General features: G+C 42.6%; 1 protein-coding gene across 6 annotated transcripts in view; it reads left to right on the forward strand.

Moving 5' to 3' along the window:
* Window positions 1-22,257, forward strand: part of LOC128598271 (cytochrome c oxidase assembly factor 1 homolog) — a 134,632-nt gene that overhangs the window by 95,924 nt on the left and 16,451 nt on the right. For 5 of the 6 annotated variants that reach the window (XR_008383612.1, XR_008383611.1, XR_008383610.1 and 2 more), the window contains 4 exons: window positions 4,177-4,229; window positions 6,767-6,866; window positions 9,327-9,475; window positions 14,414-14,490. Coding sequence is in view for 1 of the 6 variants with exons in the window: in XM_053608686.1 (XP_053464661.1) it covers window positions 4,215-4,229; window positions 6,767-6,866; window positions 9,327-9,475; window positions 14,414-14,490; window positions 15,370-15,469 (441 nt within the window). In the remaining 5 variants the exon portion in view is untranslated. Of the gene's footprint in view, window positions 1-4,176; window positions 4,230-6,766; window positions 6,867-9,326; window positions 9,476-14,413; window positions 14,491-15,369; window positions 17,382-22,257 lie in introns of those variants that run through there. The other variant, XM_053608686.1, reaches the window with a different exon arrangement.

Consider the following 22,257-nt stretch of genomic DNA (forward strand, 5'->3'; position numbering starts at 1 on the left):
CAATTTATTTTTTATTTTTTTTTGCAAAAAGGGGCTATTTAATATTGTCTTCAAATAAACTTCAAAAGATAGTTTACGAAGGCGATAAACTGAATGAAGCTGGTTAAAAAGGAGCAGGGCTGCCCTGGGGTGGTGTGCACTTCAATCTTAGCCATACTGGAGGATGGGGAGGGAAGATGGCTAAGACCAGGTCAGTGTTGTGTGTGCTATATAACCTGTGCTTGTGAATAGCCACTGTGCTCTGGCCCAGGCAAGATAGAAATCTTGTCTCTTAAAAACAAAGAAAAAGGAGCATGGAATGATCTCTCCTCCACCTCCCTCCTGAGGCTCACTCCCTCCTGCTTTGGCATGGATGGGCTTGTGTAGCCAGATCAGTGGCTGGCTGAGCTCTCTCTTGAGTCAAGGCAGAGATCTTCATGTCATGTCCTCTTTTCGCTACCTATAAGATTCTTTTTATATTTTTTTCTGGGACTGTGATCATGGCTATCATAATAATTGGATGTTATAAAAAATAGTCATCTGAGAACTTTTTTTCTTTTTTTTTGGCTTTTAATTTTCAGGATATTGTTTGTGACACTAGCCACTGCAGAGAACCCTTTCTGAGCATTCCTGGGAGAGCTCTTTCTGTATTTCCCTGGGCATTAGGAGCTGTTATGTTCCTTCTCAGCTATGAGTTTGCCTTGTCTCCTGAGTACTCTGGACCTTATAGCTACTCAGGCTTTCCTTGCAGATAGGAAGCTCAGTACTAAATATAGAAGGTGCCAACAAAATGTACACATATTTTAAGAAAGGAAAAAACGATATTAAAATTGTAATACTCAAGTCACCTTTGACTTCTGCAATTATAAGAGATACAAGATATAATATACAAGATAACATATGTTATTGGTACATATTGAGTATTACAATTTTAATACAGTTTTTTCCTTAAACTATACGTTTTTTGGCATCCTCTGTATGTAGCCACCTTGAAATATCAAGTGTGTGATAGTATGTACTGTTGTGCCCTAACTTTATGTCGGCTTTATTTCTTTTCTTACAATTATTTTTCATTTATCTTCATTTCCTCATCTATTTTCTTTTTTAAAGTATATATCTTAAAAAAATTAATTGTTATGGGTATATAATAGTTGTATATCTTCACAAGGTCCATGTGAGGTTTTGACTAGGTATTATTATTTATTTTATTTTATTTTATTTGGTTTTTGGCCGGGGCTAGGTTTGAACCCGCCACCTCTGGCATATGGGACCGGCGCCCTACTCCTTGAGCCACAGGCGCCGCTCCATGTGAGGTTTTGATACAGGCATTCAATGTGAATTATTCAAATCAAGGTAACTGGGGGGTGTCCATTACCTTAGGCATTTATCGTTTATTTCTATTAGGAATATTCTAGTTGTACACTTTTAGTTATTTTACAGTATACTCTAACTTATTGTTGGTTATAGTCACTTTATTATGTAAAGTGTTAACCCTCATCCTTTTGGGAATATGCTAGTGTATAAATTAGTAAATAAATAAGAACTATCCTAAGTATTTTAAGAAATGAACTACTCTTACTAGCTCAGCTTTGGTGTCTGCTGCAGAAGCCTCCCAGCTGGTCCTGCTGCATTGCCTTTTCTCCCTGTCTGTCCAGCCCTCAGGCCCAGAGACGTTCTTCTGTAGCCCTCGCCTGCAGAATAGAACCCAACAGGTCAGGGTCAGGGCCTTTCTTAGCAGTAACCACTTCCCCACCCCCATTCCCAGACCTGTTTCCTGTGGCTCCCCTCCAGTGCTTCTCACTTCTGCAGTTCTCCTTTCTGCCTGCTCTGCCTTCACTAGTCATTTACCCTGAGCTAGAGCCCTTCTCCTCTCCCTCACCTTTCTCTGCTCAAGGTAAACATCCTCTGTGAAACCTTCCCCAATCCCCTTCAGCACAGCCAACCACTTCCTGGCTGTTAACTTCCTCTCTTGGTGCTCATATCCGGGTTGCTGCTGCTCGCCCACAGATGCCTTTGTGCAAAGGAGAAAAAGGCTCCCCTGCCCGCTTTGAGATACTTTATAGTCCTTCCAACTATTGGCAAACTGTTATGGTAAAGATATAAATCTGTGACATTTCCACTGTGAGTGATGCCTTCCTAGGGTTGGGCAGGGCACAAAGCACAGTTGTACATGTTGTAATTTTTTAATTGTCTATATTCCCTTTAAGACCAAAGAGAATATATCTTGATAGTATTTTTATATTGTCACTGTCTGACCAGAGCAGGCCCTCAGGAATCATTTGCTAAATAAAAGGAGTAAAGATACAAGAGTATACCATACCTTGTCTGGAAAAAAGTTGGAAAGGTGTGGTTGTCAAGGCCTTTTACACTGAACATTAAGGATTTATTTTTGGCCAAGTGTGGTGGCTCACATCTGTAATCCTAGCACTCAGGGAGGCCAAGGCAGGAGGATCACTTGAACTCAGAAGTGCAAGATCAGCCTGAGCAAGAGGGAGAACCCATCTCTATTTAAAATAAAAAAAATTACTGGCTGTGGTGGTGGGTACCAATAGTCCCAGCCACCTGGGAGGCTGAGGCAAGAGGATTGCTTGAGCCCAGGAATTGGAGGTTGAAGTGAGCAGTGATGACACCACTGTATTCTAGCCTGGGTGACAGAGCAAGACTCTGTCTCAAAAATAAAACAAATTATGTGCGCCTGTTGTATCAAATTGATGTAAATTTAGATGTGTGATACTTAATAAAGTTTTTAACGTGTTTTAAAAAAAATTAAAAATAAAATTCATTGATAGCAAAGTTATCAAAAGATTTTTTTTAAAAGTAATATATTTCATTTATTTATATATGTATGTTTGTGTGTGTGTATGTATGTATGTGTATATATATATATATATATATAAATTCAGAAACTCTTCCCCCCCATATTTACAATATTTCTGTAATCAGTATCTTAAAGTCAGTGTAGTGTGGTGGTTGAGAACACAGATCCAGGAGCCAGAATTTCTGTGACTTTGGGCATGTTACGTAACCTCTCTGTGCCTCAGTTTGCTCATCTGTAAAATTGTAGGTTCATATTTCATGTGGTTGTTATAAAATTATTTTGTGGAAAGTGCTTAGAATAATAATAGGTACATAATAGTAAAAGATAAAGTGTTAGGCATTTTCAATATTGGTAAAGGCCATGTGTAGGTTTACTATGCCATTGGCTCTTTTTAACCCTGAAAAGCTGTTTTTAGTTCATGGCATACCCTTAGAGCTTACCTTGCTGGCACTGTGTTCCTGTGGGTGCCACCTCCTGCTAATCCGCCTGTGTTTGCCCTGCGGTCAGAGCACCTGCCTGTGTACCCGCCCACACTGGTTTTCTGGTTGCTGCAACAAAAGGTACATAGTAGCAGACAGGAAGCCAGAGACTTTGGTTTTAGTTCCTAATTTGGCAGGAGAGAAAGGACGGAAAAAGCAAGGCCCTTCATAGTCAAAGCTTGTTTTAGAGTTTTAAATTTAACTTCTTGTTCAAGTGCTAGAGCTTGGATTGGTAATAAATCTTGCCTATATGAAATTAATGTAAACTAAAACAAAATCTTAAGCTCCCCTCCATCTTGGCCAAGGGGAGACCCTAAAACTGAGTTGCTAGCCAAGAGACTGGAGTGTCTCATCATGTCCCCTTCCCTTTTTGGAGGTATCCTTTACAACTCATTAACAGGCATATGACTGTACAAGGCAAAGCTTAATCCCTACCTGTAAGTCCTCAATTTACTTAACACATCACTTGAGTCTGGGTGGGTGTCCATTGGCTTGTCTCTGATTAACAGACTTCCTTAACTTAAAACATTCCAAAGCTTAGACACAGCTTCATTTCTTTAACCAATTACTAATCAAAGAGTCTTTAAACTCACCTATAACCTGTAAGATACTGCTTTGAGATGTCCTACCTTTTTGGGCCAAACCAATGTATGCCTTCCATGCATTGATTTATAGTTTTCCTTCTTGAAATATGTAAAACCAAAGTCTCACCCAACCACAGTAAGTCTGTTTGCCCAAGCTCCTTGGGTGTGGCTCCAGTTTGTGGTCCTCAACTTTGGCTCAAAGTAAACCTCTTTAAATTATTTTACAGAGTTTGGCTTCTTTTCTGTTGACATTAGAAGCTGGGGAGAATTGGGTTTGGAAACATGACTTTAATGTAAAATCTTTTCTTATTTGCAGGACAGCTTTCCTTTGATGTTTTTCAAAAGAGTTGTGCCATGAGGTGGCAAAAGGTAATGGAATGAATGTTTCAGGGTCAAGTTCCCCATTAGAACCCCTCCCCCAGGGTATTCTCTGGTTAGACTACAGATGAAAGTCACTCCCTAAATAGTCATGGGTTTCTCCTGGTCTTTAGAACTATCCTAAACTAGTGTTTACTTGTGGCTTTATATTCACATGAGGGATGGGATGGGTGATTTTTGCCTTGTTTCAGGATGTATTTTTTTCCCTTTGGGTCTTTAGCTGGCTTTATAAGCAGTAACAATGTGGGAAGTTCTTCATAACTTAATCTGTATGCCCCACCCTGTTGAGCTCTGCTTCAAATTAAGCAAGATCTGACTAATACATTCTTTGGAGATGCTCTGAGCATTTTCATTATGAGAACTAAATGGCTTTTCCCAGATCACGGTACTGTAACTGGCTTTGCTTTCAACGTTGATACTCTTACATGTTACACAGTACCTGCTGACAGGCTCAGGGCAGTTGCTGCGCATTCACTGGGGTTTCAATAGCTTTTTCTTAATTGAACAAAATAGGATATAAATAGATAATACAAAGATGATCTAAAATTTCATGCTCCTTAATCTGCTAAATTGATCAAGGCCCTTTATATATATAAACCTGGACTGAATGTTATTTCACTATAAAACTGGTCAACTTTAGCCTGACCCAAAGGTATGTTTAATTATTGGTTCTCAGAAAGAATATCCACATGAGGAACTTTCTTCAAAGGGTTTCTATGGATTTATTTACCTTCAGGGTTTCAGAAATGATGGGTAGACAGTTGTTCCTATCTGTGTCCTGGGAAGTGAAGAAGCAAATGGGGAGAATGTGCATACCCAGCCCCACAGGCCCGGCCAGCGGAGGGCCTGGCATTAGTCTCAGTTTTTCTGTGTTGCAGTATCTCAGAGCTTTTTAGGTCACATCCAAGTCTTTCTTTTTTAAAGGAGCACGATTAAAATCTAAGGGTAAATCTTGAAATGGGGACACGTACACTTCTGAGGTCATTTTTTCCTTTATTTAAAATAAGAATTTCTACCTGTCCAGGGTGGCGCCTGTGGCTCAAGGAGTAGGTCCCATATGCTGGAGGTGGCAGGTTCAAACCTAGCCCCGGCCAAAAACCAAAAAAAAAAAAAAAAAAAAGAATTTCTACCTGTCCAAAATGTCTTTTAGTTTTTGGAGAAGAGAGGAATCTACCTAAATCTTAGGTAGGGTGAGGATTACCTGGTGGTCAAAACAACCTGAAAACCCATAGAAAGAATTTGATTCACATATATACATATATATATATATATATATATATATATAATTTTTTTTTTTTTTTTTTTTTTTTACAAGATGGGGGTCTCACTCTATCTCCTAGGCTGGAGAGCAGTAGTGGTAGCTGGGACTACAGGCCTATGTCACCTTACCTGGTTAAGTTTTTTTCAGTTTTGTAGAGATGGGAGTCTGAAAATGTTGTCTAGGCTGGTTTCAAACTCCTAGTCTCAAACTATCCTCCCACCTTGGCCTTCCAGGGTGCTGAGATTACAAGTGTAAACCACCAGGCCTAGCCACCGCCTTCCCCCCCACCCCCCTTTTTTAGTTGGTTGTCAACATTTAAAATCTGGACAATTTCACATAAAAACCTGATTTCTGGCACTTCTTGAAAAATTGAAATATTTGTTGTGATTTGGCCCACATGGCCACAGTTAGCGAAGCCATGTTGAAGCTGCCGCTGCCCCCCTTGGCTGGGCCACCTAGTCCTCACTTTGCCAGTGTCTGCTCTCATTTATGTGACCCATCTGGCCTAGTGGGCATTTGAATTGTGAGCCCTGTTCTGTCCTGTCCTACCCCCTAAGTCTGTGTCCTTATAGATGGGTATTTTGTAGCTTTCCAGAAAGGCCTGGTCAGTTTGAGCAATGATTAAATTGCTACCAGGAAGGAGGGGAATTGGCTCTATTGAGGCCCATGTGCTGTTCCCAGCTCCACCCCAGGCCTTCAGGGGACAGGAGTTAACGCTAGGGTGGATGTGGCGTGTTGTATTTACTGAGCTGGCACTATTCCATCTGTTCATTCAGTCTAAAGTCATAATCAAAGTTTCCTCATCCAGGGGGTGGGCGTTTTTCAAAATATGAAAGAAAGCAGCCAGTAACAGCTCTAGCCCAGTTGTGGGCTTACAAGACCAGCTATTGCCACAAAAGGACAAGCTTCCTGTTTACCAGTTGGCCTGAGACAAAGTAGTTGTGCTTTCTGGCCATGCAGGGCTTGGCACACAGGCCGTGCTCTGTCTGTCAGGACGGCGGGGTTGAATGCGCGCTCTGTGCTTGGGCGGCTGAGGCGGCAGGGCCCCCACAGCATGGGTCCTGGACATGGGCCACCCTCAGGAGGGTGCTCGGGTTGGCTCCACAACCAGTCATGGCAAGCAAATGGAGGAAGTCAGCCTCTCCTCCCTGCAGGCTTCCTCCTTAGCTCTTCTTTCCTCGGGGGGGGGGGGGGGGAGGCCCAATCCAGGAGAAGGCCCTTGGCACAAAACTGAATCCACAATAAATTTGTATCTTTTGTTTTTAAGCATCCAGGAAGCAGGACGTCAATGCCTCTGGGAAAGCTGATCCTTTTCAGCAGCGTGTTGTTTAGCGGGGGCTTTGCCCTGGTGTATTACCTTATACAAAGTAAGTACCGAGCTGGTGGAGGCATGGCCACCTCCTCAGTGCTTCCTGCAGATTGGAAAGGAAGAGGGCTATTTTAATAGGCAATCTACCATTTCATTGGCTGTAGCTTTCTCCTTATCCTACAACCCCAGTTTTTCCAGGTACCACAAGTACAAATAGGCGCACCAGAATTTAGTTGCGTGAGAAGGCTTGCAGAGCAAGATGAGCTTTTGCTCCAGTGCTTGTATGGGGGATCCATCAAGATTCTGTGAATAGAAAAAAAGAACAGAGGGAAGGGGAATACCAGATGGTTCACAGGTGGGGAAAACTGTGGCTATTTCTCAAGTGTTTTTAGCCTTTTTTCTCTTTCATTCTTTGCTGTTGATTTACTGGAGGGAGGACCTTGAGCAAAGGACTCTGGCAGGAGTAGAAAATAAAAGCAGAGACCATGATGGCAAAATCCTGACAGATGCCTCTTCCAGCTCCACTGCACCCAAATTTGAATTTGTAAAGACAGGCCACAATTACTGTCAGCAGCCAAGACATTTAAGGTCATTTCAATGCTACCGATGGCAAAGCAGCAGCAGTTTTTTTCTAGACTGACTTTTTTTGAGGCTCCCTTCTGCCCACCCAGCTTGGCTCCTCATCCTGACTCTGCAGCATTTTCACTTCTTCCCAGGATGTGAGTGTCACCAGTGTCCTCTCTACCTATTCTTTACTTTCCTGCAGAGTTGGGCCAGAGTTCCTGAGTCTGGATGTGGCCGGAGAAGAGCATTACTAGGGATGATTTAGCCTGGAATAGCTTGGCCTCTTCTTCCCTCTGCCAAAGGGACAGGGGCAGGAATGGGTACATTTCAGGTCAGGATTGTGGTCTGACACTATCTCTTAGGCTCTAGTGAGCAAACAGAGCCCAGCTAGGTGGGTGACACCTGGGCTCTGCAACCATTGTCTGGGTTGACTGCTTAAATCTCAGCTCAGCTCTTGACTAGCTGTGTGGCCTTATGGGGGAGCCTGTCACCTTCCTGGGCCTTTGTTACCTTCCCATGTGCTGAGGAAAACCATTAGTGCCTATGCATGAAGTTGTGAGAATTAAGTGAATCTCACAGATGAACTATTGAGATATTGAGAATTGAAGATATAAAGCCTGACAGTTTGTGAACTCATCCTGGAAAAGGTCTACATACCTCATTGCTGAGTATCACTGTGGTCACCAGATGGCCAAGGGGGTACTTCAAAGGTGACCATAGTGATACTCAGCAATGAGGTATGTGGCGCTTTTTCTAGGATGAGTTCACAAACTTCATTGTCCAAGCTCCTGTATGAAATACCGAGAATGATGCCTAGCCATAGAGATCATTCGGTAAAGATTAGCTGGAACCAGCTTCTGCACTTCCTTTTGTTTTTGAGAGAGTCTTACTCTTTCACCCTCGGTAGAGTGCCGTGACGTCACAGCTCACAGCAACCTCCAACTCTTGGGCTTAAGTGATTCTCTTGCCTCAGCCTCCCGAGTAGCTGGGACTACAGGCGCCAGCCACAATGCCTGGCTATTTTTTGCTGCAGTTGCCACTGCTGTTTTCGCTGACCGGGGCTGGGTTTGAACCTGCCACCCTCTGTATATGGGGCCGGTGCCCTTCCTGCTGAGCCACAGGCACCTCCCTGTACCTCCTTGTCCTGTCGTGGCTGGCACCTTGTTGATGTCTGTGATGTTGCCTGCAGCCTCCTGGGAAGCAGCACAGGAGGGGCGGTTCCCTGGGCCACCTTCATTGTTACGCTCTGACCCACAGGAGGGAAGCTCTTTCTGTTGCCCCAACACCCTCCTTGGGAGGCCTGCCAGAGTCCTCTCCCTCGGCACTTTGTTATTATGTCTCATACCTTTAGGGAGGGGCTTCCCAGAGGGCCCAGTAACCTTTGGGCTACAAAGTGTTCCTGAGACTGAGAGCAGTTCTTGAAATGTTAGCTTAGATCTGTTAAACTTGACAAGTGAGGTTTTTCGTATCCTGTTTCTTGGCACCAGAGTTTTGTTGTTAATGTTGTAGTCTGTTTTATTCCTCATCTTAGTGGAAGGAGCCATGTTTAGAAGTCCCGTGTCATGGCTCCTGGGCCCACTTGACCTTGGACTAGCTGTGTCACTTTGAGGTCATGGGATCATACAAGGTTAGAACTTGAGCTCAAACTTAGCAAAGAGCTGATCAAACCCCCTTAGATCTAGAAATGAGGTGAAGAAATGAGAGGAAATTGAGGCTCAGAAAAGGTCTCCTGAGGTCAAGGCCCAAGGTCCCTGCAGAACTGCCTTTCTTTGCTTTGACATGCAGTTTATAAAATGGACAATTTAGAGTAATTGGTCCCTAATTATTCTTCCATCCACAAATTTCACACTCTTGTTTTTGTTTTTACCTTGTATATCAATTGTATTCTTTAACTTTCTATATAGATTCACCTGACCAAGTTCAATTTAGAAAAAAATCTGTCTTTTCTACTTAGAAACTTTTTCCAGGGCTTCATATTACCAGCTGGCATTGGAGCAACTGCATAGCCACCCCGAAGCGCAAGAAGCTCTGGGGACTCCTCTCAGTGTTCACCATCTCCAGCTCACGGACAAGTACAACTTCGTGGACATTGCTGATGCCCAGGTAACATGTTCTCCCTCTGGACGCAGGCTAGGTGCGTACTGAAGGACAGGAGGGACTGCTATTTTTCTGGAAGTCTTGGAGTCTTGGAGGTTAGGGGTTCGGAGTGCAAAACTCATTAAGTAAAACTGCCTCTAGGTTTAGCATCTTTTAAAAAAGTTTTTATTATTATTATTATTTTTATTGGCTCACGCCTATAATCCTTACAGCTTGGGAGGCCAAGGTGAGGGGATTGCTTGAGCTCAGGAGTTCAAGACTAGCCTGAGCAAGAGTGAGACCCCAACTCTACCAAAATAGAAAAAAATAGCCGGGTATTGTGGTGGATGCCTATAGTCCCAGCTACTCAGGAGGTTGAGGCAAGAGGGTCACTTCAGCCCAAGAGTTTGAGCCCTGCTGTGCTATGCTGCCACGGTGACTCTGGCATTATACCAGAGTGACAGAGTGAGACTGTCTCCAAAAACGTTTTTCTATTATTATGGATTTCTATATTATATTTATATAAAATATATTTTATATTACCGTGGATTAATTTACTTTCATGTATTTTCCTTCCATCTGGGGAATTGATGTGGCAGGGAATGCATTGGATGTGCTGATGTCATCACCTTGAACTGAAGGTAGCATAGAAATGGCCAGTGGTGCTTTGTCTCCACTCTGGCTTTGAACGTAAAATGTGTCTGCATCCAGTCATTGCTCATTCAAATGTGACCAGCTCTTAAGTTTTGATGTTTATTTACTTATATTACTTTCATGGAATACCAATGCATTTTTTGAGCTGTATCTTATCTTTTTGTGTGGTTCAGCTTGATCAAACTTACTTGAATATAAAATGCCTTTGTTCTTCTGTTTAACAAGCCTGTTTAGATCTAAGTACATGCCCCAGTTCAAGGAATGATTCTAAGTTATGTGTGGAATGCAGAGATGCAGAAGGCCAGAATGAGATGGAGAGGAGCAAATGCTATCCCGGCTGTGTAGGCCAAGAGGGAGTGGGTAGAGGCCTGGGAGACTGCTGGGCAGACCTTGCAAAACACCAGGCTGGGGAGCAGCAAGCACTATTCAGTGTGACCTGTCGGTGGGACCTGACCTGGTATGGAGGCACAGGTTGGTGAGGGGGTGTGGGCAGGTAGGAGGGGCTGGAGCAGCCACAGAGCCCAGGCGTCATCATGTGGGGTGTGTGCACTTGATCTGTGGCTGCAGAAGCTTGTGTAGTGTTTGAGGATAAGAGTGAGATGATCTGACCTCTTTATTTTTTTGTTCTTACATTTATTACCAGTATGTTTTTAATGGCATATTTTATCTAACTGCAAAAGTAATTCATGCTCAAGTAAATTCCTGTAGAAGGTCAATTCCCACAGATTGGTCAATTCCCACAGTCCCACAGGGACTGAGTGCAGGGAACCGCCCTTGGGGGAACAATGCTGCCACACCGGTGTGCAGTGGTGAGAGTGTGAACCAGAGCTGTGGCCTAGAGAAACGAGATGGATTTGAAGGCCATTGTGACAGCCAGGTGACAGGCCTTGGTAACAGTTATATTAGGAGAGGGCTGGGTCAGAGGTGATGCTTCAGTCTCCAGCATGTGTGAGTGCAAAGATGGCAGCTCCAATAAGTGAGACGGAGCAGCAGGAGAAGAAGGGCGACGAGCTGGATGTATGTGGTGTGCTTGCCCTGTGCCTGGTGGCTTCACGTGCATTGTCATAGAATTTCTCCCGTGATGTGGTATGGTCCCTCTGTGCTTCCCCAGCTCTAATCATCTGACTGGATCCTGGAAAGTCCAAGAACTTGGAGAAGCCAGGAATAAGGTCGGGCTGTTCACTGTTTTCTCCCAGCGCACAGAGCACACGGCTCAGCGTCAGTGCTGGGAGGTGAGTGGCAGAAGTGCCTTTGTCAAGGCAGGTTGATGCAGTATCAGACGCACGGTCTGGTGCCCTGATGAGTGGGAGCGGGAGGAAGCGATGGTGGGTTTGGTGGGGATCTTCGTCTGGTCAGGCCCAGCTTTCATGATTGGACCTCTCCTTCAGTAGCTTGCTCCAGCTGGTGCTGAGACGGTGGCTCCCTGCAACCCAGGGCCCTTGGCAGCTTGGTAACTATGTTGGCTGTGGTTCCAGGTCCTGGTGTCTACTGCTGCCAAGTGCTGTGACTCCGCAGTGATAGGAATTTAAAGTCTGCTGCCTCAGAGCCACCTGGAGCCCCAGCTGTTGTCTTCCAATGTGTGGGGTAGTTTTGACATTCTGTCAGGGTTCTTCGTTTCCTTTATAGTCATCTGTTTTAAGGATGCCTGTATACTGTATACAGCACATGCCATCTTTGTCCCGAAGTCGTTTATTTGTAGTTCCTTTGTTTTGTCCAGAGGTGAGAAGTTTCATTTGTTCATGACGTAATTGTCATACTGAAGGATTTTTTTCCCCCCTCAAGTGTATGGGTGAAGTAGTGATCGACTGCCAACACTTTGGTCTGGCCAATGAAGGAACCAGCCTGTCCAGTGCCACATCTGTCCCCGAGAGGCCGCTGCTCATAGTTCAGACACTGATCCCTCAGTGTGCTGTTCTCAGACTCCTACTTACTCTTGCCCTTCTCTTTCCCTTTCCTTTTTATTTTAGAGCATCCAGAGATGCTCAGTGCATATTCTGTTGTTTAATTTATAACCCGAGAGAAGAGCTGTAGCTTGGTTCAAAAAGCAGGACCCTGAAGAATAGTTCTTCAAGTGTGACTAGGTGACAGCTTGCCCACTCAGGTTAGGGAGCCATGTTCCAGAGCCTTTGCCTTCCTTAAAGTCTGTCACACTGAGAAGTGCCTGCCTGATGACACACTGTTACCACACTGTCAAGGCTCACACCTTCTTAAGTTTTCGTTAAGAAACAAAAAACATTGCATTCATGACTTTTTTCAAAATTGGAGCATAAACAAACAAATACCTAGGGGCTAGCTTTGAGGCTTCAGGCCAACTCAGGTGTGGACCTGGCAGCAGCTCGGCAGCGTCCCCTGCATGATGAGCCCAGCCCGGGGGATGCAGAGCAAACTGAGAGCTCTTGACATCTTTCTTAGATGGGCTTTGGATACTTCTCTCTAAAGCCTGTTCTTTCTGGGCCAAGTCAAAATATGTACCAATTTGCTGACAGCAGTTCCTCCTTTTAAACAGTGCCCTTTTGGTCTTTTTTTCTATTTTATTATGAAAAATTTCAGTGATATAGAAAAAAGAATGTATATCAGGAGCAGTCATATACTTGGACTCTACAGTTAACATTTTGCTTTATTTTCATGAATCCATCTTATCATTTTGATGTATTACAAAGTAATTTTCAAACATTGTACACTTCACTTCTGAACACACAAGCATGTATATTACTAACTGGAGTTCAGTATTTGTTTATAGGGTTTTTTGGAGGTAAAATTTACATTCTGTGAAAGGCACAAATCCGGTGTCCTGAGGAGTTTTAACATACACAACCATGCAGGTAACTCAAGCCCTTATCTAGAGCTGGACTGTTCTCATCATCTGAGAGGTCCCTCGGGCCCGACCCACTTGGTACCTTCTCACATCTAGCTCTATCAGAGGCAATCATTTTTCTTTTTTTTTTTTGTTCTTTAATTTCAGATTAATATGAGGACATCAACAATTAGGTTAGAGTGTTTGCTTTTGTTAGGTAAGGTCTCTGTTGTCACTGTGCCCCTCACGTAGGAGGTGTGCCGTACACCCCTACATCTTGCCCGATAGGTGGGAGTACGCCAATCCCCCCACTTGAACTAAATTGAATTTTTCTCATGTGTGGGCATGTATTGGTTTGTCTACTGGCTTCATATTAGTATTGAGTATATTAGATACTTGCTTTTCCATTCTTGTGATATTTTACTAAAGAGAATGTTCTCCAACTCTATCCAGGTTAATATAAAAGATGTAAAGTCTCCATAGTTTATTTAGCCTGTTCTAGAACTTAACACAAAGGGAATCAATCATACATTATGTACTCTTATATAAGACACTTTCCTTCAACATGTTTTGTTGTTGTTGTTTGGTTTTGTTTTAGTTTTTGAGGTAGAGTCACACTCTGTCACCCTGGGTAGAGTGCTGTAGTGTCATAGCTCACAGCAACTTCATACGCCTGGGTTCAGGTGATCCTCCTGCCTCAGCTTTCCGAGCAGCTGGGACTACAGGCGCCTACCACAGCACCTGACTAATTGTTTTTCTGTTTTTAGTAGGCTAATTTTTTCCCTATTTTTAGTAGAGACAGGGTCTCACTTGTTCACACTGGTCTCAAACTCCGAAGCTCAAGCAATCCACCTGCCTCAAGCCTCCCAGAGTGTTGGTATTACAGGCGTGAGCCACTGCACCAGCCAGCATGTTTTTGATATTCATCCAATTTGTTTCATGTATCAGTAGTTTGTTCCTTTTTTTGTTTGAGACAGTCTCACTCTGTTGCCCCAGGCTAGAGAGCCATGGTCTCAGCCTAGCTCACAGCAACCTCAAACTCCTAGACTCAAGTGATCCTCTTGCCTTAGCTTCCCAAGTAGCTGGGACTATACAAGCCTACCACAATGCCTGGTTAATTGTTTTTCTATTTTTAGTAGAGACAGGGTCTCCCTCTTGCACTTAAGCGATTCTCATGCGGAGGCCTCCCAGTGCTAGGATTATAGGTGTGAGCCATTGTACCTGGCCTGTTTGTTGCTTTTTTTAACAGTGCATTTTTGAATTATAAGCACCTAGAGCATAGGTTCTCCTTGCCAAACAGAAGGACTGCCATTGACCTCACCAAACCATTGAAAGAGGGGCAGGACATTTGGAAATCAAGTGGATTTTAACAGTTAGGCTATTACCAAACAATCGATTCTGTGAATGATCACTGCATTTTATAGGCTTGGCCCTAAAGAGCATCAGTTTTATCATCTTCTGAGATGACAATAATATTCCCAATTACATCTCTCCTTTCTGTCATTTTATGCCCACAGTTGAAGATTCCTGTCTCTGGATCTAAGTCAGAGGGCTATCTGTACGTCAGTTCCTCCAGAGCTGCTCCCTTTCAAAGGTATAATGGGACAGTGATGGGAGTGGGGGAGCAGCAGACTTCCTAACGGAAATAGTCTTCATTCCCATTTTCATCTGCAGTTAAATGATTGTGGTAATAAGAATTAGTTTTCAAAGCTTGGCACTGAAAGCTTCATAGCCTGGCAGCAAGCCAGCACTTTGGCTCTTACCTAAATTCAGACGGTTTATCCAGTGTGGTCTACTGAATTGTCTTCTCCTTATGTTGTTGAATTTGAAAATCTTTAAGGTTATAGTGGTCTAGGTCTACAATAATTTGATGCCATGTTACACTTTCTAACTCTGCAGCCTCAGTGGTTACAAATGAATAAAAGCATGGGTTCTCATTCCAAAATTATTCATCACATTTTTTACATAAGCTCTCCACCCCCATTAATTGGCTTTTCTTGTCTGGTTGCCAATAGCTACATGTGCTCACTTCCCTTGGGAAGCCTCTCTCAGAGATGGTAGCTGTTTAGCTAGACTGGGTTTTAATTCCGGAGGACAAAAGGAGCAGGCGGCCCTGCGGCAGCCCCCACCTAGCTCACCCGGCTCATTGACCTCTGAGCCTGGGATTAGTGGAGGAGCTGGCTATATTCCAGCCTAGGAACTGAAAGTCAGCGTGAATTAGAGAATGGGAAATAAAGTGCTGCTTCTTCTGGATATCCCTTCCATTCACTTGTGAGCCTACCTTGAAGACTGGTAAAATAGTAAGAGTCTGTAACAGAATGCTGACATTATGTTCACATAGCACTAACATAAAGTAATGTTTAAAAACATGTAAGACATTATTTCAAACAACTGCTTTCCCCCTCCTTTGACCATGCCCTTTGCTTCAGTGTTTTGTTGATCAGAGAGATGCTATACTTTTGGTTTCTCTCAGGTGGCACCTGAACGAGGTCTTCTTAGTTCTCAAGGATGGTCAGAAGGTTCCTGTGTTCAAGCTCAGAGGGGAGAATGGTAATGAAGTAAAAAAGGATTAGAGGTGATCAGAAAGACCCAGCTTGCTTCCAGAGTGCCCTTCCCTTTTCTGCACTATGTGCCCCTCCAGGGTGACAGCCCATCTGAGTGACAGACACTTCTGCAGCCAGTTTTCCAGCCACCAGTGGGATGCTTATATGTGCTGGCATATGGTTAATTTTGGTATAATTCTAACTTGAACACAACAAACACTATTGTGGTTTTTAAATTGAATCAGAAACTTTAAGCTTGTAAGAATTTATTTGAAAGTACTGTGTGTAAAAAAGCAAAGCACGGGATAAAAGGAATCAGAATTAATAAAATGTTTGTTGATTTTTGCTAGTTCTCTTTCTTTTCTTTTCCTCTTCCCTGTCCTTCCCCCCCTTAATTTTCAGCTCCATTAATACAAAGACTAAGGATGTTGATAGCAGAGTGCTGAGGAAGACTGGGCACTGTTGTTTTGTCCACTTTGCTCTGAGTTAATGTTGTTCAAGTAGCTTGTTGGGCATCCTCGGTCACTTCGAAATATTTTGTTTGCTGTGTTGTTTTTGTTTTATTTTCATATTTCTATTTCATTGCCCAATTGAAGATTTGCAAAATACAATAGAACCTCCTTATCTTGACCAGCTTCTTACTGTCTCTTGGGCAGTCAATTAATGTAATTGCTAACATAATTGCTTTTATTCCAGTTTGAAAACTTAGAAAATATATATTTTTATGTATACACATATAAAACCAGGTACTAATGTAATTGCTTTGATTGCAGTTTGAAAACTTAGGACTAACGTAATTGCTTTGATTCCAGTTTGAAAACTTAGAAAATATATATTTTTATGTATACACATATAAAACCAGGTACTAATGTAATTGCTTTGATTCCAGTTTGAAAACTTAGGACTAACGTAATTGCTTTGATTCCAGTTTGAAAACTTAGAAAATATATATTTTTATGTATATACATATAAAACCAATGTAGGAAAGTTCATTTAAAGCTAACAGGTACTTTTCCTTCTGCTTTCCAAACAGTTTAACCACATGTTAGGGAATCATATCCTTAAGTTTGATTAGTTTTGTAAGGAAACATTATGAAGCAAAAGACGTTCCTTCTGAGCACCAGAGCCTACAAAAACAGAAATTTGGTGTCTGTGCTTTGGAAAGGCCATTTTATGGCTGGGCATGGTGGCTCATTCCTGTAACCCTAGCACTTTGGGAGGATCACTTCAGGTCAGGAGTTCGAGGCCAGCCTAAATAACATAGCAAGACTCCGTTTCTACAAAAAATAGAAAAATTAGGTGGGCATGATGGTGTGCTCTTGTAGTCCCAGGTATTTGGGAGCCTCAGGCAAGAGGATTGCTTGAGCCCAGGAGTTGTAGATTGCAGTGAGCCATGATGACACCACTGCCCTCCAGCCTGGGCAACAGAGGAAGACTGTTTAAAAAAAAAAAAAAAAGATGAAAAGACCAGTTTAACCTTCTTCATATTACTAAGCTTAATGTAATGGGACTTGTCCAATGAAGGACATTCATGAGCTCTTTTCCTATTTTTTTTTGCCAACCCAGGACTTGGGTACTGCTTCTCTGCATTCCTGGTATTCATTGAAGAGAAGTCTCAGAGAGAAAAAAAAAAGCTTAAGTATGTTGGCAGAGTATGAGGCTTTAGTTATTAGATATTATTTTGTAGTTATTTTCTTTTTTTTTTTTGTAGAGACAGAGTCTCACTTTATGGCCCTCGGTAGAGTGCCGTGGCCTCACACAGCTCACAGCAACCTCCAACTCCTGGGCTTAAGCGATTCTCTTGCCTCAGCCTCCCGAGTAGCTGGGACTACAGGCGCCCGCCACAACGCCCAGCTATTTTTTGGTTGCAGTTTGGCCGGGGCCGGGTTTGAACCCGCCACCCTCGGTATATGGGGCCGGCGCCCTACCGACTGAGCCACAGGCGCCGCCCCTGTAGTTATTTTCTTTATTATTTCTTTTTTATTTTTTTTTGGTTTTTGGCCGGGGCTGGGCTTGAACCCGCCACCTCCGGCATATGGGACTGGCGCCCTACCCCTGGAGCCACAGGCGCCGCCCTATTATTTATTTTTAAGACAGAGTATCGCCCTGTTGCCCAGGCTGGCATGCCGTGGCATTATCATAGCTCACTGCAACTCTCAAATCCTGGGCTCAAGTGATCATTCTGCCTCAGCCTCTTGAGTAGCTGAGACTACACAGGTCCACCACCACACCTGGCTAATTTTTTTCTATTTTTAGTAGAGTTGGGGTCTCTCTTGCTCAGGCTGCTCTCAAATTCCTGACCTCAAGTTATCCTCCTGCCCCGGCCTTTCAGAGGGCTGGAATTATAGGCATGAGCCACCACACCCACCCTGGAGTTGATTTCTTAAAAAATATATTTACATGTTCTTTGAATGAAAAATAAGTCTTTCCCTGAGAGCAGTTTACCATTTTGTTTATAGGTAAATATTATAATCTCTATAGTCTTTTAAAATAAATAGTGAACACTGTGCTCACAGTTTTGTGCTGCTTTATTCCTCCTGTTGTGTGTGTGTGTGTTGTCAGTTTGTGTTGCTTCGAATCTCTGACAACTTTTACTTCCTTTCAGTGTTTGCTAGAGTTTTTTGTCTGTTTCTTTGCTATGGCCAAATCACAGAAAACAGGGCCATCTGTTCTGAAAGTAAAAACAAGTGACAGGTTTTGTGTATGTAGAGTTTGAATTAACAACAGGGAATAATATGTGATGTGAAGCTCGTTGATCTCTATTTGAAAGCCACCATCTTGGGCAGTTTTTCAAGTTTATTCCCATGTATGTACTTAATGACTTCATGAGTGATTCGGAAGAGGCTGGAACCTGGTCATTGCAGCAGACTTCGTCTTTCCTGTTCTCTAAGGAGAGCAATCATGTACTGGCAGCCCACTATTTCCTGTGTATCTAGTAATCACTGTGACTCAGCCACTGACTCCCATTAACTGCCTCCATGACACCTTGGCTAATGCATATTGTTATCAGAGAAAAAGGTGATGTTTTGCCATAAGCAGAGTTTGAACAAGTGCCCTCAGCACATCCCATAAAGAGATAGGACAGCCAGACATTCGAGAAAGAGCTTTATTAGAATTATAATAACCACAGATCTGTAAAGACTACAGAAGAGGGATCACAGCCAGCAGATTGGAGCCTGGCTCCCACGGGCTTTACTGTGGAAGTTGCTGCAGGGCCTCCAGCTGCAAGTTGCTTACCAGCTCGTGTGCTGGATGGATGGGCAGGGGTTTATAGGGAGTTACAGGGCATTATAACACTGTGCCCAAATTGTTTCAAGCAGTGATGCCAAATGATGCAGAGAAGAGAGAGATCTGGAGGAATCCAAGAGGCTATCTCCGGAGGCAGTGGGGTCCCTCTGGGCCTTGAAGTCTAAGGTTTTGACAGGCAGACATGATGGAGAGCACCTTGCAGGTGGAAGGAGGAAATGAGGGGATGGACATGAGCTGTGCCCCAGAAAGAAGACATCCAGTTTGGTCAGAGTATAAGTTAGCTGTAGATAAAAGTAAAAGAAAGGCCTGGAAAGGTACATTGGCTATAGTGTGAATGCCACTGTTAACGTTTTACATGTAGTCTGTGGCCAGAGATTTTCTTATTTTTTTTTTTGGTTTGGGATTTATTTATTTATTTATTTATTTGTAGAGACAGAGTCTCACTTTACTACCCTCGGTAGAGTGCCGGGGCGTCACACGGCTCACAGCAACCTCCAGCTCTTGGGCTTATGTTATTCTCTTGCCTCAGTCTCCCGAGCAGCTGGGACTACAGGCGCCCACCACAACGCCGGGCTGTTTTTTTGTTGTTGCAGTTTTGGCCAGGGCTGGGTTTGAACCCACCACCCTCGGCATATGGGGCTGGCCCTACTCACTGAGCCACAGGCGCCGTCCTTGTTTGGGATTTATTAAGTGTACAAAGAATTAGGTTACACTGATTGCATTTGTTAGATAAAGTCCCTCTGATAATTGAGTCCTGCCCCCAAGAGGTGTGCCATATAACATGATCCCCATTCCCCTCCCCCCTCCCCTCTCCCTCATTCCCCTACCCCTCACTAAGCAGATCATCTACTGCCTTCATGTTAGAATTGAGTACGTTGGATTCTTGCTTTTCCATTCTTGGGATGCTTTACTAAGAAGAATGTGTTCCAACTCAATCCAGGTTAATACAAAAGATGTAAAGTCTCCCATCTTTTTTAATGGCTGAATAGTATTCCATGGTATACACATACCACAGTTTGTTAACCATTCCTGGGTTGGTGGGCATTTAGGTTTTTTGTACATCTTGGCAATTGTAAATTGAACTGTGATAAACAGTCTAGTGCCACCGTCCTTATGATAAAAGGATTTTTTTCCTTCTGGATAGATGCCTAGTAATGGGATTGCAGGATCAAATGGAAGGTCTATTTTGAGTTCTTTGAGGATTCTCCATACTTTCTTCCAAAAAGGTTGTATTTAGTTTGTAGTCCCACCAGCAGTGTAAAAGTGTTCCCTTTTCTCCACATCCATGTGTGACCAGAGATTTTGAAGTACATGATACTAGGTGAATGAAGTTTTCAAAGACGTAACTATAATATTCATGTTTTAACTCTAGCTACCATGTTATTGTCAGTGCGGTCGTAATGGGAAAGTAATCTTTTACTTTCAAATTATTTCTGTGAAGCAAGAAACTACAGATCAGAAAGAAACTATAGAACAATCTCCCTTATGAAAGTTGGTGCAAAGACCTATGACTTTCAAATAAAAAATTTTACTGTCATTTGTTTCATTTTTCTAGAATTAGCTTCCTCTTGCTTCTAAACATTCCCTATTCACCAACCCAAGGATTTCATAATACCTATGACTGTTGTTCCCCAGGGTGCAGACCCGTATTATTGGTGGCCTGTTAGGAAACAGGCCCCACAGCATCACCCCTACCCCATGTAGAAAAATGGTCTTCCCTGAAACCTGGTGCCAAAAAGGTGGAGGACTGCTGCCTTATGAGACAACATTCCATTATTCTGTTTTGGTAAAATTGCACATGGCAACCATGAAGCTGAAATAAATCACATGTATGTGAAACAGCCAGAACTTGACAAATAGTGGAAAGGGGCCAGAGAAATGCCTCAAAAGGCAGCAATTCTAGAAGGCTTTCCCAAAGCAAGAAGCTTTGGAAGTGGCCTTAGGCCACCCACTATTTGGTGTTTTCAGTTCGTCCATATGAAAAATATGAATAAATATTTACCAGTCGCCTGCCTTACAGGTGAGGCAATGTTTACAGTTCTTGTTAGGATGCTTGGGCAAAAGATGCTGTTTACACAGGCGGCTTGATGACTGGAGGGGTCAAGAAGGAGGTGGGAGGGTGATAGGAAAAGCTCGAGGCCCCACCCATGAGAAGAGGCTGTCTTCCAGGTAACTCGCCTGCAATCCAGGCATGCCTTCTGGGCAACTTCAGCAGACTTGCTAAGTTTAGAGTACTGTCAGGGATGTGTTTAGAAAATTGGTGAATGAAAATATTAAAAAACATACCTCTAAAACACAGATTGAGTGCAGGTAAGTGCAATTTGACTTTTCTAGAGAGTGTACTTTTCATTCCTAAATTATCTTTAAATTTTTTTTTGAAAGGAATTTTTTTCTTTTTAAAGGGAAATATTTGAACTGATACATCAGATCACATGCAGTATAATATTAAAAGCCTATTGTTATTAAATAATATGTTGTGAAGGTGGAAATCAGTTCCCTCCCCACTACATTACCGTAATACTTATCTTTAACTTTGGCTACCAGGTGTCAGTCACCTTGCAGTCTTAATGAGAAAGTAATATGTTAACGTTCAAATTATTTCTGTGAAATATAGAAATATATTTTTGGTCTATGAAATTAAAGACCAAAAAAAATTTTTTTGATTCTATGAAATATATTTTTGGTCTATGAAATTAAAGACCAAAAAAATTTTTTTTGATTCTATGAAATATATTTTTGGTTTATGAAATTAAAGACCCATCTCCTCTGTAAAAGTTGATGCAAAAATTTCTAAATAAAATTTTAGCAAAGTGAATCCAATGACATACAGTGATATGATGTATTGTTTTTTTGCAAAATAGTTCAGTGCCTCTCCCTGGCAGAGCTCCTCCCTATTGGAGGATTATATATCCCTGCCTTATTGAACTTAGGTGTGACCAAGTGATTTGTTTTGAGTGGAAGTGACATTCAAGACTTCTGAGTAAAAGTTTTAAGTACTAGCCCTTGGTTCATTGTATTTTCTTTAACTTCTTCCCTAAGATTGGTTATGCTCCATATGGCACCTACTTCCAGGGCTTGGGTTCTGGAACACCTAACCCATAGTGGGACATGTAGCAAGAGTGAGAAGTAAGCCCTTATAAGCCCGTAAGATTGGGGGCTGTTTGTTACCCTAGCTTAACCTACTCTACCCTGACTGTTAATAGTGACTTAGGTTTATCCTAGGAATGCAAGTATGATTCATTATTAGGAAATCATGGAAATATTTTAACCTAAGACATTGTTTATTTATTTATTTATTTATTTATTCGTTTATTTGAGACAGAGCCTCAAGCTGTCGCCCTGGGTAGAGTGCCGTGACATCACAGCTCACAGCAACCTCCAACTCCTGGGCTTAAGCGATTCTCTTGCCTCAGCCTCCCAAGTAGCTGGGACTAAAGGCCTAAGACATGGTTTAGATCTAGGATTTAAATTGTAATTGGCCAGATATACAAACTAATGATTACAGAACATGTCCTTAACTGAACTCAATAGCATTTATAAAAGTATATAAAAGATATGTTTCTAAAAGA

Source organism: Nycticebus coucang, chromosome 11 (assembly GCF_027406575.1).
Source record: "Nycticebus coucang isolate mNycCou1 chromosome 11, mNycCou1.pri, whole genome shotgun sequence".
NCBI classification, from domain to species: domain Eukaryota; kingdom Metazoa; phylum Chordata; class Mammalia; order Primates; family Lorisidae; genus Nycticebus; species Nycticebus coucang.